Genomic DNA, 18,438 nt, shown 5'->3' on the forward strand with positions numbered 1-18,438 from the left:
AGGAACCCTGCATTTTAAGCAAATAAATTAAAATATTTCCAGAAATATATGCAAATGAACCAATTTTGAATAAACACAATAACGTTTCTAAAGATTGAACAGCAACACAAAAACAAAATGCTTTCATATAGTAAATATAGATTGACTATATGCCTGACACAGTTATTTGCTCCCTTTCTTGAATTTACAGTAAAGCAACATTTTTACATCCAGTTTTCTTTAGACATCACACAGCAAAACCACTGGTATAAAGTTAACACTGATAGTGTTAAATTAACACTGCTAGCGTCTATATGTCCCCTCAGCCCCAACCAGTCCAAGCAGAAGACTGCCCCTCCCTGAGCCTGGTTCTGCTGGAGGTTTCTTCCTGTTAAAAGGGAGTTTTTCCTTCCCACTGTCGCCAAGTGCTTGCTCATAGGGGGTCGTTTTGACCGTTGGGGTTTTTCTGTAATTATTGTATGGCTTTTGCCTTACAATATAAAGCGCCTTGGGGCAACTGTTTGTTGTGATTTGGCACTATATAAATTGATTTGATTTGATTTGATTTGATATGTTCCTTACTGATCCAGTGTGGACCCACATAGACACTGTCAGTGTTAATTTAATACTGGTGATTTTGCTGTGCAGGGGATGGATACATGAACATTTCCAACATCACTGAACATGTCTTGGACTTCAATGACATCAATCATTAATAGAAACACTATGGTAAGTCTGTCTGGAGTAGACCAGTGAGGGAAGCCACCAATTAGCAATTCGGCCATATTATTATTTAAATCCCAGTAACAATATTAGCTGGGTCTCCATTACAGAATGTGCAGAAACTAAGCAATATTTTCATAATCTTGGCAAAACACAATAGTGAAGTGACAACACTTCCACTCAGTGATGGAATGGGATTGTTGGGTTTTGACTGATAATCTTCATTCTAGTGACATTAAACGTTGTCATTAAATGGACTGCATTTATATAGTGCTTTACAATAATGCCTCACATTGACCCCGATGTGAGAGTGCTGCCATACAAGGTACTCACTACACACCGGGAACAACTAGAGGATTAAGGACCGTGTCTAAGGGCCCTTAGTGATTTTCTGGTCAGGCTGGGATTTGAACCAAGGATCCTCTGGTCTCAAGCCCAAAGCTTAACCACTAGACCATCACCTCATTCCTTTGTTTTGTTTGTTTGTTTTTTATCCAATCTTCACACAGTTTCATCTCATAACATCTAAGAAGCTTTCTGTCTCTTTCTCTGCCCACACGTGCAGTGTCACATACTTTAGGATGTCATGTGATGCTTTCTGTGCACTGTGTGACCTGTAATAGTGAAAAGTTGTTGTGAAAAGGTAAATGTGAGGCATCATTGTAAAGCACCTTGAGCTTCTGATCCACATGGAATAGCACTTTATAACTGCGGCATATTTACCATTTAGCGTATTTTCAATGTTACTTCAAATTGTACAGTTAGGAGGGAAGTTTTAAAAAACCCACCTGGTGTTAAAGAAAGAAAAAAAAAACTTTCTTGCAGTGTTACTGTATGTCTTAAAAAATTACAGACAAAAGGGACCATTTTTAATGAATCTGAATCAGAATTTTCTTCACTTTTCTCTGATCCAAAGATCAACTGTTATAATTTTATAGCCTTGCGTAACCTCCACTTCTCCTCTGGGAGCTGGTGATGGCAAAAAAAGCGCGCTGACAGATTACCGTCTCTGTGATTAAATAAATTCTTTTAGTGGGATGTCATTTTGATGTTTGCAGGATTACTGTGATTTGAACCAACTAATGTAATTTTTTCTTGCACTTGACCACCTCTGGTTCTAATCACGTGTCTCCTGCTCTCTCAGGCTTGTAACTGAAGTTGCCTGGCTCTGACATCCTCCGCCCTCTGACGCCTCACTGGATTAAAGCACAATGTCCCCTTCCCACTGTGTCCGACCCACAGAGAGTGCACATCCACTCAGATAGGATGCTTGCCGCTTCCAGCACCCTGCATCCCCTCCTGCCCATCACCACCTTTTCCTTCTCCTTGCGTGCACCTGCTCTTGCCAACAGTTCCATCCGGGCCCCCAGGCTCCACCCTACCCCACTCCAACATGGTGGGTGAGGTAACCACCATGAAGGATGAAGTCATCACTGCTAACACGCTGGCTTGGCTGGTCTGCTCAGGTGTGTCCATCCTGGCCAACACTTGGAGCATCCTTAGCGTCAGCGCCAAGCAGAAGAAGTGGAAACCGCTGGAGTTCCTCATCTGCACACTGGCGGGCACGCACATCCTCAACATGGCCATCCCCATCACCATGTACTGTGTCATAATGCTGCGCCGTCAGCACTCCAGCTATGATTGGAACGAGGGGCTGTGTAAGGTCTTTGTCTCCACCTTCTACACTCTCACACTGGTTACCTGCTTCTCCGTCACCTCGCTGTCTTATCACCGTATGTGGATGGTCCGCTGGCCTGTCAACTACAGGTAAATTACAGTTACACACGTCTGCTCAGTATGTTCTGATACCAACCCCAGGTACTGGCCTCAGCTTTGTCTGTCTGTTACATACACTTGTTTATATTACAACCCCTGGCAAAAATTATGGAATCACCGGCCTCGGAGGATGTTCATTCAGTTGTTTAATTTTGGAGAAAAAAAGCAGATCACAGACATGACACAAAACTAAAGTCATTTCAAATGGCAACTTTCTGGCTTTAAGAAACACTATAAGAAATCAGGAAAAAAAATTGTGGCAGTCAGTAACGGTTACTTTTTTAGACCAAGCAGAGGGAAAAAAATATGGAATCACTCAATTCTGAGGAAAAAAATTATGGAATCATGAAAAACAAAAGAACGCTCCAACACATCACTAGTATTTTGTTGCACCACCTCTGGCTTTTATAACAGCTTGCAGTCTCTGAGGCATGGACTTAATGAGTGACAAACAGTACTCTTCATCAATCTGGCTCCAACTTTCTCTGATTGCTGTTGCCAGATCAGCTTTGCAGGTTGGAGCCTTGTCATGGACCATTTTCTTCAACTTCCACCAAAGATTTTCAATTGGATTAAGATCTGGACTATTTGCAGGCCATGACATTGATCCTATGTGTCTTTTTGCAAGGAATATTTTCACAGTTTTTGCTCTATGGCAAGATGCATTATCATCTTGAAAAATGATTTCATCATCCCCAAACATCCTTTCAATTGATGGGATAAGAAAAGTGTCCAAAATATCAACGTAAACTTGTGCATTTATTGATGATGTAATGACAGCCATCTCCCCAGTGCCTTTACCTGACATGCATCCCCATATCATCAATGACTGTGGAAATTTACATGTTCTCTTCAGGCAGTCATCTTTATAAATCTCATTGGAATGGCACCAAACAAAAGTTCCAGCATCATCACCTTGCCCAATGCAGATTCGAGATTCATCACTGAATATGACTTTCATCCAGTCATCCACAGTCCACGATTGCTTTTCCTTAGCCCATTGTAACCTTGTTTTTTCTGTTTAGGTGTTAATGATGGCTTTTATTTAGCTTTTCTGTATGTAAATCCCATTTCCTTTAGGCGGTTTCTTACAGTTCGGTCACAGACATTGACTCCAGTTTCCTCCCATTCGTTCCTCATTTGTTTTGTTGTGCATTTTCGATTTTTGAGACATATTGCTTTAAGTTTTCTGTCTTGACGCTTTGATGTCTTCCTTGGTCTACCAGTATGTTTGCCTTTAACAACCTTCCCATGTTGTTTGTATTTGGTCCAGAGTTTAGACACAGCTGACTGTGAACAATCAACATCTTTTGCAACATTGCGTGATGATTTACCCTCTTTTAAGAGTTTGATAATCCTCTCCTTTGTTTCAATTGACATCTCTCGTGTTGGAGCCATGATTCATGTCAGTCCACTTGGTGCAACAGCTCTCCAAGGTGTGATCACTCCTTTTTAGATGCAGACTAACGACCAGATCTGATTTGATGCAGGTGTTAATTTTGGGGAGGAAAATTCACAGGGTGATTCCATAATTTATTCCTCAGAATTGAGTGATTCCATATTTTTTCCCTCTGCTTGGTCTAAAAAAGTAACCATTACTGACTGCCACAATTTTTTTTTCCTGATTTCTTATAGTGTTTCTTAAAGCCAGAAAGTTGCCATTTGAAATGACTTTAGTTTTGTGTCATGTCTGTGATCTGCTTTTTTCTACAAAATTAAACAACTGAATGAACATCCTCCGAGGCCGGTGATTCCATAATTTTTGCCAGGGATTGTATAAATTCCAGCGATCACTCCCAGCTGGTTTCTCTGCTGCACTGTGAAAAGCTGCTGAAAGTGGGTGAGCAGAACCTGTTGATAATTCTGTATATGTAGTAAGTCTCTTTGGTTCCTCCGTTGTTCACTGGGGGTCACCAAAGCAGCATGTTGATTAGGCAAAGGTTTTATGCTGGATGCCCTTCCTGATGCAACTCCACATTACATGGAGAATGAAACGGGAGCCTTCTGTACGGGAAACAACCACAGTTAAACCGCTTGACTACCCCCCTGCACTTATTGTGTGTGTGTATGTATGTACTATATATATATGTGTGTGTGTGTGTGTGTGTGTGTGTGTGTGTGTGTGTGTGTGTGTGTGTGTGTGTGTGTGTGTGTGTGTGTGTGTGTGTGCTGTTAAAACATTTGTGCATCCTTGGCATGTTTGAAATTTTTCAGGACATCAAAAAACAGAATAAAATCAAGCTTTTTATATTAAAATTTTTAAAATGATGCCCTTTAAAGTCACAGTGAAAATTAATTTCTACATCATGAATTAAAATAAATAAAAATTTAAAAGCCAAAATGATGGGTTGCATAAGTAATGAAATGCTTTTGTATAGCTTCATTCCGTCTACCAAGGACGGAATAAAATCATCAGCGTTTATTTATCTGTCTGTTTGTCTGTTAGGGCCCCTTCACACATAGTGCGAAGTTTGGTTGATGTCTGGTTGAAAATGGCGAAACAGCGCAAAACAGTTCGAATTTGCACACCATGAAACATCACAGTGATGGGCAGGCATACACGAGCCCAGTTGGGGGAGTTCGTGCATGCGACGGTGTCTGTCGAGCAGGAACCGTGCGAGGTGCACCACATGATTGCTCTGATTGCCAGTCAGAGACTTTACCACTGAGCTATGGAGCTATGGAGCTGTCCTTTAACAGCTGCAGGAATCTGCTTCATATCAGGAAAGACATGGAAGTATTACAAAAAAAATTAAAATCACACACCATATAAAAGCACCGCATTTATCAAGCGAGCAATGCAAAAATGATCTGTTCAGTTCCTCTGTAGATGACCCATGGTCACAGACATACAGTCAAGAGATGACATGAATGAGAAGCAGTGTGCTCTGATGTCCACAACAACTGGTCCGGTGCATCCAATTGGCTGCGCGCGTGTTCTGCCCGACACACGTGTCTTGTGGACGGCGCGGCGCAGCACAGACATCACATCATGTGGAACAGAGTTCACGTGGGTGACATGATGGTCAGATCGCCCGCTGTGTGTTCTGATCTGACAGTCCGTTTCAACCTGGCAGGCTGTGACTGTCCACTCCGTGCGTGCGCTCGCTCGCTGCAGCTTGTTGCCACTTCGATAATGTTTTATTTATATTCATGTAATTACAGCAGTCAGACACATGTGCCTCACAATGGACAGTTGTTAGTCCATGTCTGTCCAAACACAGTAGGTGTTGCCTAGCTGGGATGTCCAGAATGACAGATCACCACAGCCACTTCTGTCATAGCCACACCTCCTGTCAGTTCTCAGCGCACACACCAAAGCCACAGTCGTGGGGAACTTAGACAAATTTCTCTGTGAGTATGACAGTGGTTGTCTGCAGTCTGCTGTCGTGTGAAGAGTGCAACTGGCCACACATTTTCTAAGTGCCATGCGAGCGGTGCAACAGGTGTATGAGGCGATGGAGGCAGGGAGGAAATTACACGGTTTGCACACGACTCCTGCGTCATGCGCACTAAGTGCGCACTTCGGCCAGACTTTGCACTGTGTGTGAAGGGGCCCTTAGCAGGATTACGTCAAAACTACTGCACAGCTTTTTACAAAAATCAGATAGATATTAGACCATGGAAGACTCCATTAAGTTTTGGAGGTGATCCAGATCCGGATTCTGGATGAAGATTGCACTTTGTACAGGCTTTGAAGGATTATGTCAAAACTACTTAACAGATTCTCACCAAATTTGCAACACAGATGTAGATATTAAGGCATGGAACACGCCATTGAATTTTGGAGGTGATCCGGTTCTGGATTCTAGCTCAAGATTTGTTGGGAGTGGTCAATATGCAGGTTCTTCAGCAGAAAGATACAACATCAGGATGTAAAACCAAGATCAGGAAGACACTATTTTTGTTATGGTTAGGGGATCAGGTGGAACCGAACCATTTCAGACTATGAACCCACATGCAGGGAGATGGACATGGAGAGGAGTTCAAAAGGAAAAATATATTTATTTACAATAAATAAATGAATTGTTGTGCTGGGATGCCTGCAGTATAGAGAGTGGCCCACCTCCTGGCGGTGAAATTAGGGAGCTGCAGTTTCCCGGGTCAGTCTTGAATGAACAAAGGATTCTATGACCAGGGCCAGGTGGAACGCTCGCCTCAGCAACCAGAAACTAAGGAAGAAGACACACAGGGTGAGTGAAATGCACTCGTAATGCTGTCCTCAAAAACAGTCACTGTTCAACACAGGCTTAACACAGGTTGCTTGAGGGGCCAGGAAATAAAATTCTCCTCTTAAGAAATAAAGTTCACTGTTCAGTAATTGTTCATAGTTTATAAGTTGTACCCAAAGGTCAGAGGTCAAGTGCTGCGTGTTGTAACGCAGTTCCAATTAAGTAGGACTTGATACAGCTAGGTTCTCAGTGGTTTGATATCAAAGTTCATGCAGTTCTTAGGGAGAGTTCTTGGATAGTTTTTTATCATAACATAGTCACAAACAGGAAGGAGTGAGAATGAGATGTCACTGAGAAGAGGGGAACTTAACTGGCGTGTAGTCGAGACACACTCTACACCGAGAGCTGAGGAGTTCCCAAAGTGACGTCGCTGTGCAGGTAGTCAGAGCCAGGATCCAGGTCCACTTGGGAGCTGTCCTGAAATCATCTGGAACACGAGGAAAAAACAGTTTGCTCTAATATGGAAATTAGAGGGGGAGGCCAGCATTACCTGAGCATAAGCTACGGGACGCTTCGGCGTCTTGAGCGCACAGCTGGAAGACGCCGTCAGGGTCATGGCGCGGCGATCAGGTTTGGTCCTCCTGGTATCTGTCTGGATCATGGAACGAGGGTCTGAAAGCTGGCGAGGCAAAAACAGGGAAAGGAAGGTGACAAACAGTTTCTGGCCAGGTATCGAGAGCTTAGAGAAGCATCTGGATCTCATGGAAAGTCATCCAAGAATCTGGCAACTGCTGAACAGAAAGTCAGGGTTTAAATAGTCTATCAATAATCAATCACTATCTGATCCAGGTGTGGAAAATAACAGAGGGCGCCATCTGGTGGAGCAACTAACACATGACAGGTTTAAAGACAGTTAAAACTAGGATCCAGGTGAAATCCTGACAATTTTGTTTCAGCTTGTGAATTAATTATCATATTGCAACATCTTGATCAGTTGGACTATCCTGGATCAGTATGCAATTATTACATTGTGTTGTGGAATCTGGATCCAGGTAAAGTCTGGGTCAAGATGTGAATCGCATATGTTATTTTGAATCCTCCTCAACCCTTGGCAGACATCAGAAATCTCCAATTGCTCATGTTTAACCTTTATTTAAGATTTCTTTTACAGGGGGGACCAGGACAATTTAAAGTTCCCAATCCACCTAACCTGCATGTCTTTAGATGTGGGAGGAAGCCAGTGGAAGCTGGAGAGAACCCACACAAACTCCACTCAGAAAGGCCACAGGTGGGAATCGAACCCATGTCCTTCTTGCTGTGAGGCAACAGTGCTAACCACTAATCCACCGTGCTGCCATAACACCTGTACATAATCAGTTTTATTGACAGTTTTCTTCAGACAAGTAGGGGATGGATACATGAGTTATGAAGAAATACAAACAGTATGGTACTCTATGGTAAATATGCGTGGTGGAGACAGTTCTCAAAAACTGAGTGACTGTGCAAGAAGGAGAAGAGTGATGAAAGACACCAAGACAACCCTGAAGAAGGTATAGGCTTCTCTGGCTGTGACTGGAGATATTGTAGGTAGCCACAATCGTACCACTCTTAGCTTCATGCTGCAGTGGAGAAGAGAAGAATTTTCTTTCAACAAAGCATCATATCCAGGGTTACATCTCCAATGTGCCTTGAAGCAAACTAGCTGAAGTTTCAAGTTTTCTTTTTTAAAAGAAAATCCTCCTCTGTATCACTTCATCATGAGGCTGTATAACTGGTGAGACAAAATTCAAAGCTCAATTCATTTGTGAATATCCTGTACAGGTTGGTGAGGTTAGACCTTATTTGTGTGAAGCACCTTGAGGCAACTTTGCTGTGCTTTGGCGCTATATAAATGAAAATAAATTGAATAAAATTACTGGTCGTCCATTCCTGTATTTAAGATGTGCAACACATTCCAAACTAGAAGCACTCAGAGAGTGCAAACCTCCGCCAAGGCCATAGGGTCACTGACCCTAAAGAGAGTCCCTCCTTGGCACAGTGATCTATTCAACAATTCAGTGTTACAACCAAAACTATGATACATACACTTTTCTTTCCTGTATATTTGACATCCTTGACCATGAAAACATACCACTAGAACTTGGAATCACTTTTATGTCTTTATTAGTTGAAAAGTTATTGTATAAAAACGATTTTTCGGTAATGTCGGTTTTCTTCTGGATCTAGCTCCATAACATTTGAAGCTACATCAAATCAGATGACACCTTACTGAATCAGTACAGATTCAGCTCCAATTTGGTGTTAGTTGTGCACAGAGTTGGGGAAAGTAACTTTGGAAAGTTACTTCATTAGTTAATCTATACAGTTCTATTTTACAGTTACTTCTTACATTTACTTCATTAGCAGCTGCGGACACCTTGTCGGCAGCTGCTGAATGTAATTAATAAAGTTACTCATAATCTAATTTGGTTATTTTTAAGATTTAGTACTCAGAAAAGTAACTATTAGTTACTTTGCTGATTAGTTACTTTTCTGATTGCTCAATCTTACGAGTAACCAAGTTAGATTACTCGTTACCTTATCAGTTACATTACTTATTAGTTGCAAGTTTTCTGCAGATTCTAATCAAGTAATTGTATAAAGCTGCTAATGAAGTAACTGCATAAAGCACCTGTATAAAGCAACTAAAAAAGTAACTTGTCAAAGTTACTTTCCACAACACTGGTTGTGCATCACTTCATTTGTCACCTCACACTGACACATTTTCTATTTTCCTTATATTTTTGCATATAGATCACCAAACTTTGTTGTTTGATAGAAAATTTGACTATGTTACACCCTAATTTTTTTTCAAGCTTTTCTGCCTTGTTTTTGTGTTTAATCACATATTTAGTGATTAAATTTTAGTGGTGATCCAGATCACCACTAAAATTTAATCACTTGTTCCTCTTGTCATTTCCAACCACTCCACAAACCTTTTGGAGTTATCATGCTGACAAACAAAGAAATGCGACCGAAAACATAACCTCCTTGGCAGAGGTAAAAATGCCCGGCGGAGGTAAAAAATGGTTAATAATGTTTTTATTCCTTCTCACAGCACTTTAGACATTTTGGTGTTGCGGATATAAGCAATGAAGCGTTTTTGGAGTTATTTTGTCTCCGTCTTCCTGCAAGCGTGTTAAGATGTGCATCAGTACAGAGCCTTTGTTGACTTTTTGTTGTTGTTTTTGTTGGGAAAGTGTAGTGACACGGACCCACAACAGGGGGCGTAAATGAACGGACAATGAAAGAGTCGAATATGAACACTTTACTGTTGTGAATGAGCACAACCACAACACAGAGGAATGTGAAATTTTGCAAACAGTCAATCACAAGGGTGACGTGTGGGCAGGCTCGAGGATAGAAGACGTCTGTCCTGAGAAGAACTGGAACCACACGATTTCCTCCGCCACCGAACCTGGAGAATACTGGAGCCGCCAAGTCCCGAGTCCCCAGGTGGCCACCGTCTCCGAATGTCGGATCTGGTACTGCTGGCAAGGAGCAGAGACAATAAGATATGGGTGTGTGCACACCCAGTAACAACAATGATGGAGAGTCCACCTCCACCTCTAACACACACTCGTGCAGCTCCTGTCTTAACACTTATCTGGTGGGGGTGTAAAGCGAAGCTGTCGCCGGTCACGCCAATCTCCAGATAAACACTCCACAGGAAAACAGCTGCAAAAAGAGTTCAGACTGACACACAGTTTAATTTTAAGGCTGAGACTATTACCTTAACAGGTCGACGATATCTCGGCAATGAGGTGGAGATGACGTCCGGGTTTTATGGAGTGAGATGATGAAGTGTAGATGGGTGACAGCTGTCAAGAGATAATAAGTGACAGCTGTCACCCCCGGCTGTGTCCGTGGCGGCAGCGCCCTCTCGTGCCTGAAGCCCGCACTTCAGGCAGGGCGCCCTCTGGTGGTGGGCCAGCAGTACCTCCTCTTCTGGCGGCCCACACAACAGTTTTGTTTTGTTTTCCTCTGCACATTCTCTAATGCAGACAGGTCTGGACTCCAGTCCAGGCCAGTCCTCTCTTGTAACTTGATCCGGAGCCCCCATTTCTGCATCACGATGCATCTAAGAACATTTTCTAGGCTCTGTATGGTTTTTAACACAGTATTGTTTTACACCCTTGGGGGGGGGTGTGAAGTGCAACAGCGACACGTTTGCTGCTTGCAGGTATTCGAGGTAACGGTGTGTAAAACCCTTGAGGCTGAGCTTCCAGCTCAGTTTGGCTCCTGATAAGTCACAAAGTCACAGTGACTAATGACCATCCGCTTCACCGTTTTGTTCCCGCTAGACTTCCAGCATGTCTTTGTTTCATGCTCAGTCAGATGTTCCGACCAGCACGGCTGCTTTGTTTGAAGAGAAATATTTGTTTTATTTCTGGCCTTATGTATGTGGGGATGCTCCAGCATTCCTTTAATTTTACATCCACCGATCAGCAACTGTACGACATTCACTGCTTTGGCTGTTTAATCATCAGTTATTTTTATTTAGGAATAAATACACTCAACAAAAATATAAACGCAACACTTTTGGTTTTGCTCCCATTTTGTATGAGATGAACTCAAAGATCTAAAACTTTTTCCACATACACAATATCACCATTTCCCTCAAATATTGTTCACAAACCAGTCTAAATCTGTGATAGTGAGCACTTCTCCTTTGCTGAGATAATCCATCCCACCTCACAGGTGTGCCATATCAAGATGCTGATTAGACACCATGATTAGTGCACAGGTGTGCCTTAGACTGCCCACAATAAAAGGCCACTCTGACAGGTGCAGTTTTGTTGTACTGGGGGGGGATACCCGTCAGTATCTGGTGTGACCACCATCTGCCTCTAGCAGTGCAACACATCTCCTTCGCATAGAGTTGATCAGGTTGTCCCGGAGCACAGCGGTGTTCTGCTGTATCTGTTAGCTGTTTGAACTGAGCTGTTTGAGTTCTTTGAATTAACAGTCTTTTTCAAGACTTTTTTACTTTTTTTTACTTTTTCACCGTGCTCCAACGCCTAAGGAAGACCTCTAACGGTCGAAGCATCGCGACGGAGCTCTTTTATCAGCTGGCCTTCATCAGCGTTGGCAGGCTAACTAGCTTGCTAACGCTTTCGTTTTTATTTTTGTTTTATTTTTTAGCACTGTTGTCGTGCTGCTCCACAGCTTGCCTAGTGGATTTTTATTTTATTTTAGCACTGTTGTCGTGCGTTACCTGTGCTGCTCCACAGCCTGTTCAGTGGATTTTTATTTTATTTTTTAGCACTGTTGTCGTGTGTTACCTGTGCTGTTCCACAGCCTGTCCAGTGGATTTTTATTTTATTTTAGCACTGTTGTCGTGCGTTACCTGTGCTGTTCCACAGCCTGTTCAGTGGATTTTTATTTTATTTTTTAGCACTGTTGTCATGTGTTACCTGTGCTGCTCCACAGCCTGTTCAGTGGATTTTTATTTTATTTTTTAGCACTGTTGTCGTGCGTTACCTGTGCTGCTCCACAGCCTGTTCAGTGGATTTTTATTTTATTTTAGCACTGTTGTCGTGCGTTACCTGTGCTGTTCCACAGCCTGTTCAGTGGATTTTTATTTTATTTTTTAGCACTGTTGTCATGTGTTACCTGTGCTGCTCCACAGCCTGTTCAGTGGATTTTTATTTTATTTTTTAGCACTGTTGTCGTGCGTTACCTGTGCTGCTCCACAGCCTGTTCAGTGGATTTTTATTTTATTTTTAGCACTGTTGTCGTGCGTTACCTGTGCTGCTCCACAGCCTGTTCAGTGGATTTTTATTTTATTTTTAGCACTGTTGTCGTGTGTTACCTGTGCTGCTCCACAGCCTGTTCAGTGGATTTTTATTTTATTTTTTAGCACTGTTGTCGTGTGTTACCTGTGCTGCTCCACAGCCTGTTCAGTGGATTTTTATTTTATTTTAGCACTGTTGTTGTGCGTTACCTGTGCTGCTCCACAGCCTGTTCAGTGGATTTTTATTTTATTTTAGCACTGTTGTCGTGCGTTACCTGTGCTGCTCCACAGCCTGTTCAGTGGATTTTTATTTTATTTTAGCACTGTTGTCGTGCGTTACCTGTGCTGCTCCACAGCCTGTTCAGTGGATTTTTATTTTATTTTTTAGCACTGTTGTCGTGTGTTACCTGTGCTGTTCCACAGCCTGTCCAGTGGATTTTTATTTTATTTTTTAGCACTGTTGTCGTGCGTTACCTGTGCTGCTCCACAGCCTGTCCAGTGGATTTTTATTTTATTTTTTGGCACTGTTGTCGTGCGTTACCTGCGCTGCTCCACAGCCTGTTCAGTGGATTTTTGTTTTGTTTTTTAGCACTGTTGTCGTGCGTTACCTGTGCTGCTCCACAGCCTGTCCAGTGGATTTTGATTTTTGTTTTTTTTTTTGTTTTTGGCACTGTTGTCGTGCGTTACCTGCGCTGCTCCACAGCCTGTTCAGTGGATTTTTGTTTTGTTTTTTGGCACTGTTGTCGTGCGTTACCTGCGCTGCTCCACAGCCTGTTCAGTGGATTTTTATTTTATTTTTTGGCACTGTTGTCGTGCGTTACCTGTGCTGCTCCACAGCCTGTCCAGTGGATTTTTATTTTATTTTTTGGCACTGTTGTCGTGCGTTACCTGTGCTGCTCCACAGCCTGTCTAGTGGATTTTTATTTTATTTTTTGGCACTGTTGTCGTGCGTTACCTGTGCTGCTCCACAGCCTGTCCAGTGGATTTTGATTTTTGTTTTGTTTTTTTTTTTTGGCACTGTTGTCGTGTGTTACCTGTGCTGCTCCACAGCCTGTCTAGTGGATTTTTATTTTATTTTTTACCACTGTTGTCGTGTGTTACCTGTGCTGCTCCGCAGCCTGTCCAGTGGATTTTTATTTTATTTTTTAGCACTGTTGTCGTGCGTTACCTGTGCTGCTCCACAGCCTGTCCAGTGGATTTTGATTTTTGTTTTGTTTTGTTTTTTTGGCACTGTTGTCGTGTGTTACCTGTGCTGCTCCACAGCCTGTCTAGTGGATTTTTATTTTATTTTTTACCACTGTTGTCGTGTGTTACCTGTGCTGCTCCGCAGCCTGTCCAGTGGATTTTTATTTTTTTATTTTTTATTTTTTTTTATTTTTTTTTTTTTAGCACTGTTGTCGTGCGTTACCTGTGCTGCTCCACAGCCTGTCCAGTGGATTTTGATTTTATTTTTAGCACTGTTGTCGTGCGTTACCTGTGCTGCTCCACAGCCTGTCCAGTGGATTTTGATTTTGATTTTATTTTTTTTTGGCGCTGTTGTCGTGCGTTGCCTGTGCTGCTCCACAGCCTGTCCAGTGGATTTTTGTTTAGCGCTGTTGTCGTGCGTTGCCTGTGCTGCTCCACAGCCTGTCTAGTGGATTTTTATTTTGTTTTAGCACTGTTGTCGTGCGTTGCCTGTGCTGCTCCACAGCCTGTCCAGTGGATTTTTATTTTTATTTTATTTTATTTTTTAGCACTGTTGTTGTGCGTTACCTGTGCTGCTCCACAGCCTGTCTAGTGGATTTTTATTTTGTTTTAGCACTGTTGTCGTGCTTTACCTGTGCTGCTCCACAGCCTGTCCAGTGGATTTTGATTTAGCACTGTTGTCGTGCGTTACCTGTGCTGCTCCACAGCCTGTCCAGTGGATTTTGATTTTGTTTTAGCACTGTTGTCGTGCGTTGCCTGTGCTGCTCCACAGCCTGTCCAGTGGATTTTTATTTTTATTTTATTTTTTAGCACTGTTGTCGTGCGTTACCTGTGCTGCTCCACAGCCTGTCTAGTGGATTTTTATTTTGTTTTAGCACTGTTGTCGTGCGTTGCCTGTGCTGCTCCACAGCCTGTCCAGTGGATTTTTATTTTTATTTTATTTTATTTTTTAGCACTGTTGTTGTGCGTTACCTGTGCTGCTCCACAGCCTGTCTAGTGGATTTTTATTTTATTTTAGCACTGTTGTCGTGCGTTACCTGTGCTGCTCCACAGCCTGTCTAGTGTCGGATTCCCTGTTTGGGAATCCGCTAGCTTAGTGTAGCTACTAGCTCTTAGCCGTTTTAGCATGGCGGCTTCTCCTGTCTCTCCCGTACTTTTCTGCTCTGGGTGTGAAATGTTTAGTTATTCCTCGGCCTCTTTTAGCAGTAACGGTACTTGTAATAAGTGCAGCTTATTCGTAACTTTGGAGGCCAGGCTGGGCGAATTGGAGGCTCGGCTCCGCACCGTGGAAAATTCTACAGCTAGCCAGGCCCCTGTAGTCGGTGCGGACCAAGGTAGCTTAGCCGCCGTTAGTTCCCCCCTGGCAGACCCCGTGCAGTCGGGAAGGCAGGCTGACTGGGTGACTGTGAGGAGGAAGCGTAGCCCTAAACAGAAGCCCCGTGTACACCGTCAACCCGTTCACATCTCTAACCATTTTTCCCCACTCGACGATACACTCGCCGAGGATCAAACTCTGGTTATTGGCGACTCTGTTTTGAGAAATGTGAAGTTAGCGACACCAGCAACCATTGTCAATTGTCTTCCGGGGGCCAGAGCAGGCGACATCGAAGGACATTTGAAATTGCTGGCTAAGGCTAAGCGTAAATTTGGTAAGATTGTAATTCACGTCGGCAGTAATGACACTCGGTTACGTCAATCGGAGGTCACTAAAATTAACATTGAATCGGTGTGTAACTTTGCAAAAACAATGTCGGACTCTGTTGTTTTCTCTGGGCCCCTCCCCAATCAGACCGGGAGTGACATGTTTAGCCGCATGTTCTCCTTGAATTGCTGGCTGTCTGAGTGGTGTCCAAAAAATGAGGTGGGCTTCATTGATAATTGGCAAAGCTTCTGGGGAAAACCTGGTCTTGTTAGGAGAGACGGCATCCATCCCACTTTAGAGGGAGCAGCTCTCATTTCTAGAAATCTGGCCAATTTTTTGGGATCCTCCAAACTGTGACTGTCTAGCGTTGGGACCAGGAGGCAGAGCTGTGGTCTTATACACCTCTCTGCAGCTTCTCTCCCCCTGCCATCCCCCTATTACCCCATCCCCGTAGAGACGGTGCCTGCTCCCAGACCACCAATAACTAGCAAAAATCTATTTAAGCATAAAAATTCAAAAAGAAAAAATAATATAGCACCTTCATTTGCACCACAGACTAAAACAGTTAAATGTGGTCTCTTTCTTCTAAGTCCCTGTTGGTAAATTATATAATAATTGATCAACGTATTGATTTATTCTGCCTAACAGAAACTTGGTTACAGCAGGATGAATATGTTAGTTTAAATGAGTCAACACCCCCGAGTCACACTAACTGTCAGAATGCTCGTAGCACGGGCCGGGGCGGAGGATTAGCAGCAATCTTCCATTCCAGCTTATTAATTAATCAAAAACCTAGACAGAGCTTTAATTCATTTGAAAGCTTGTCTCTTAGTCTTGTCCATCCAAATTGGAAGTCCCAAAAAACAGTTTTATTTGTTATTATCTATCGTCCACCTGGTCGTTACTGTGAGTTTCTCTGTGAATTTTCAGACCTTTTGTCTGACTTAGTGCTTAGCTCAGATAAGATAATTATAGTGGGCGATTTTAACATCCACACAGATGCTGAGAATGACAGCCTCAACACTGCATTTAATCTATTATTAGACTCTATCGGCTTTGCTCAAAAAGTAAATGAGTCCACCCACCACTTTAATCATATTTTAGATCTTGTTCTGACTTATGGTATGGAAATAGAAGACTTAACAGTATTCCCTGAAAACTCCCTTTTGTCTGATCATTTTTTAATAACATTTACATTTACCCTGATGGACTACCCTGCAGTGGGGAATAAGTTTCATTACACTAGAAGTCTTTCAGAAAGCGCTGTAACTAGGTTTAAGGATATGATTCCTTCTTTATGTTCTCTAATGTCATATACCAACACAGAGCAGAGTAGCTACCTAAACTCTGTAAGGGAGTTAGAGTATCTTGTCAATAGTTTTACATCCTCATTGAAGACAACTTTGGATGCTGTAGCTCCTCTGAAAAAGAGAGCTTTAAATCAGAAGTGTCTGACTCCGTGGTATAACTCACAAACTCGTAGCTTAAAGCAGATAACCCGTAAGTTGGAGAGGAAATGGCGTCTCACTAATTTAGAAGATCTTCACTTAGCCTGGAAAAAGAGTTTGTTGCTCTATAAGAAAGCCCTTCGTGAAGCTAGGACATCTTTCTACTCATCACTAATTGAAGAAAATAAGAACAACCCCAGGTTTCTTTTCAGCACTGTAGCCAGGCTGACAAAGAGTCAGAGCTCTATTGAGCTGAGTATTCCATTAACTTTAACTAGTAATGACTTCATGACTTTCTTTGCTAACAAAATTTTGACTATTAGAGAAAAAATTACTCATAACCATCCCAAAGATGTATCGTTATCTTTGGCTGCTTTCAGTGATGCCAGTATTTGGTTAGACTCTTTCTCTCCGATTGTTCTGTCTGAGTTATTTTCATTAGTTACTTCATCCAAACCATCAACATGCTTATTAGACCCCATTCCTGCCAGGCTGCTCAAGGAAGTCCTACCATTATTTAATGCTTCAATCTTAAATATGATCAATCTATCTTTGTTAGTTGGTTATGTACCACAGGCCTTTAAGGTGGCAGTAATTAAACCATTACTTAAAAAGCCATCACTTGACCCAGCTATCTTAGCTAATTATAGGCCAATCTCCAACCTTCCTTTTCTCTCAAAGATTCTTGAGAGGGTAGTTGTAAAACAGCTAACTGATCACCTGCAGAGGAATGGTCTATTTGAAGAGTTTCAGTCAGGTTTTAGAATTCATCATAGTACAGAAACAGCATTAGTGAAGGTTACAAATGATCTTCTTATGGCTTCGGACAGTGGACTTATCTCTGTGCTTGTTCTGTTGGACCTCAGTGCTGCTTTTGATACTGTTGACCATAAAATTTTATTACAGAGATTAGAGCATGTCATAGGTATTAAAGGCATTGCGCTGCGGTGGTTTGAATCATATTTGTCTAATAGATTACAGTTTGTTCATGTAAATGGGGAATCTTCTTCACAGACTAAAGTTAATTATGGAGTTCCACAAGGTTCTGTGCTAGGACCAATTTTATTCACTTTATACATGCTTCCCTTGGGCAGTATTATTAGACGGTATTGCTTAAATTTTCATTGTTACGCAGATGATACCCAGCTTTATCTATCCATGAAGCCAGAGGATACGCACCAATTAGCTAAACTGCAGGATTGTCTTACAGACATAAAGACATGGATGACCTCTAATTTCCTGCTTTTAAACTCAGATAAAACTGAAGTTATTGTACTTGGCCCCACAAATCTTAGAAGCATGGTGTCTAACCAGATCGTTACTCTGGATGGCATTTCCCTGATCTCTAGTAATACTGTGAGAAATCTTGGAGTTATTTTTGATCAGGATATGTCATTCAAAGCGCATATTAAACAAATATGTAGGACTGCCTTTTTGCATTTACGCAATATCTCTAAAATCAGAAAGGTCTTGTCTCAGAGTGATGCTGAAAAACTAATTCATGCATTTATTTCCTCTAGGCTGGACTATTGTAATTCATTATTATCAGGTTGTCCTAAAAGTTCCCTAAAAAGCCTTCAGTTGGTTCAGAATGCTGCAGCTAGAGTACTGACGGGGACTAGCAGGAGAGAGCATATCTCACCCGTGTTGGCCTCCCTTCATTGGCTTCCTGTTAATGCTAGAATAGAATTTAAAATTCTTCTTCTTACTTATAAGGTTTTGAATAATCAGGTCCCA

General features: G+C 42.2%; 1 protein-coding gene across 1 annotated transcript in view; it reads left to right on the top strand.

The window, feature by feature from the left end:
• The first annotated feature begins 1,867 nt into the window (after nucleotides 1-1,867).
• LOC117512939 (probable G-protein coupled receptor 153) overlaps nucleotides 1,868-18,438 on the top strand; it is a 64,937-nt gene continuing 48,366 nt past the window's right edge. The window contains exon 1 of the mRNA XM_034173175.1: nucleotides 1,868-2,469. Within this exon, the coding sequence (XP_034029066.1) occupies nucleotides 2,096-2,469 (374 nt within the window). The 5' untranslated portion in view covers nucleotides 1,868-2,095. The remainder of the gene's footprint in view (nucleotides 2,470-18,438) is intronic.

This window comes from Thalassophryne amazonica, chromosome 6, assembly GCF_902500255.1.
Source record: "Thalassophryne amazonica chromosome 6, fThaAma1.1, whole genome shotgun sequence".
Taxonomy (NCBI): Eukaryota; Metazoa; Chordata; class Actinopteri; order Batrachoidiformes; family Batrachoididae; genus Thalassophryne; species Thalassophryne amazonica.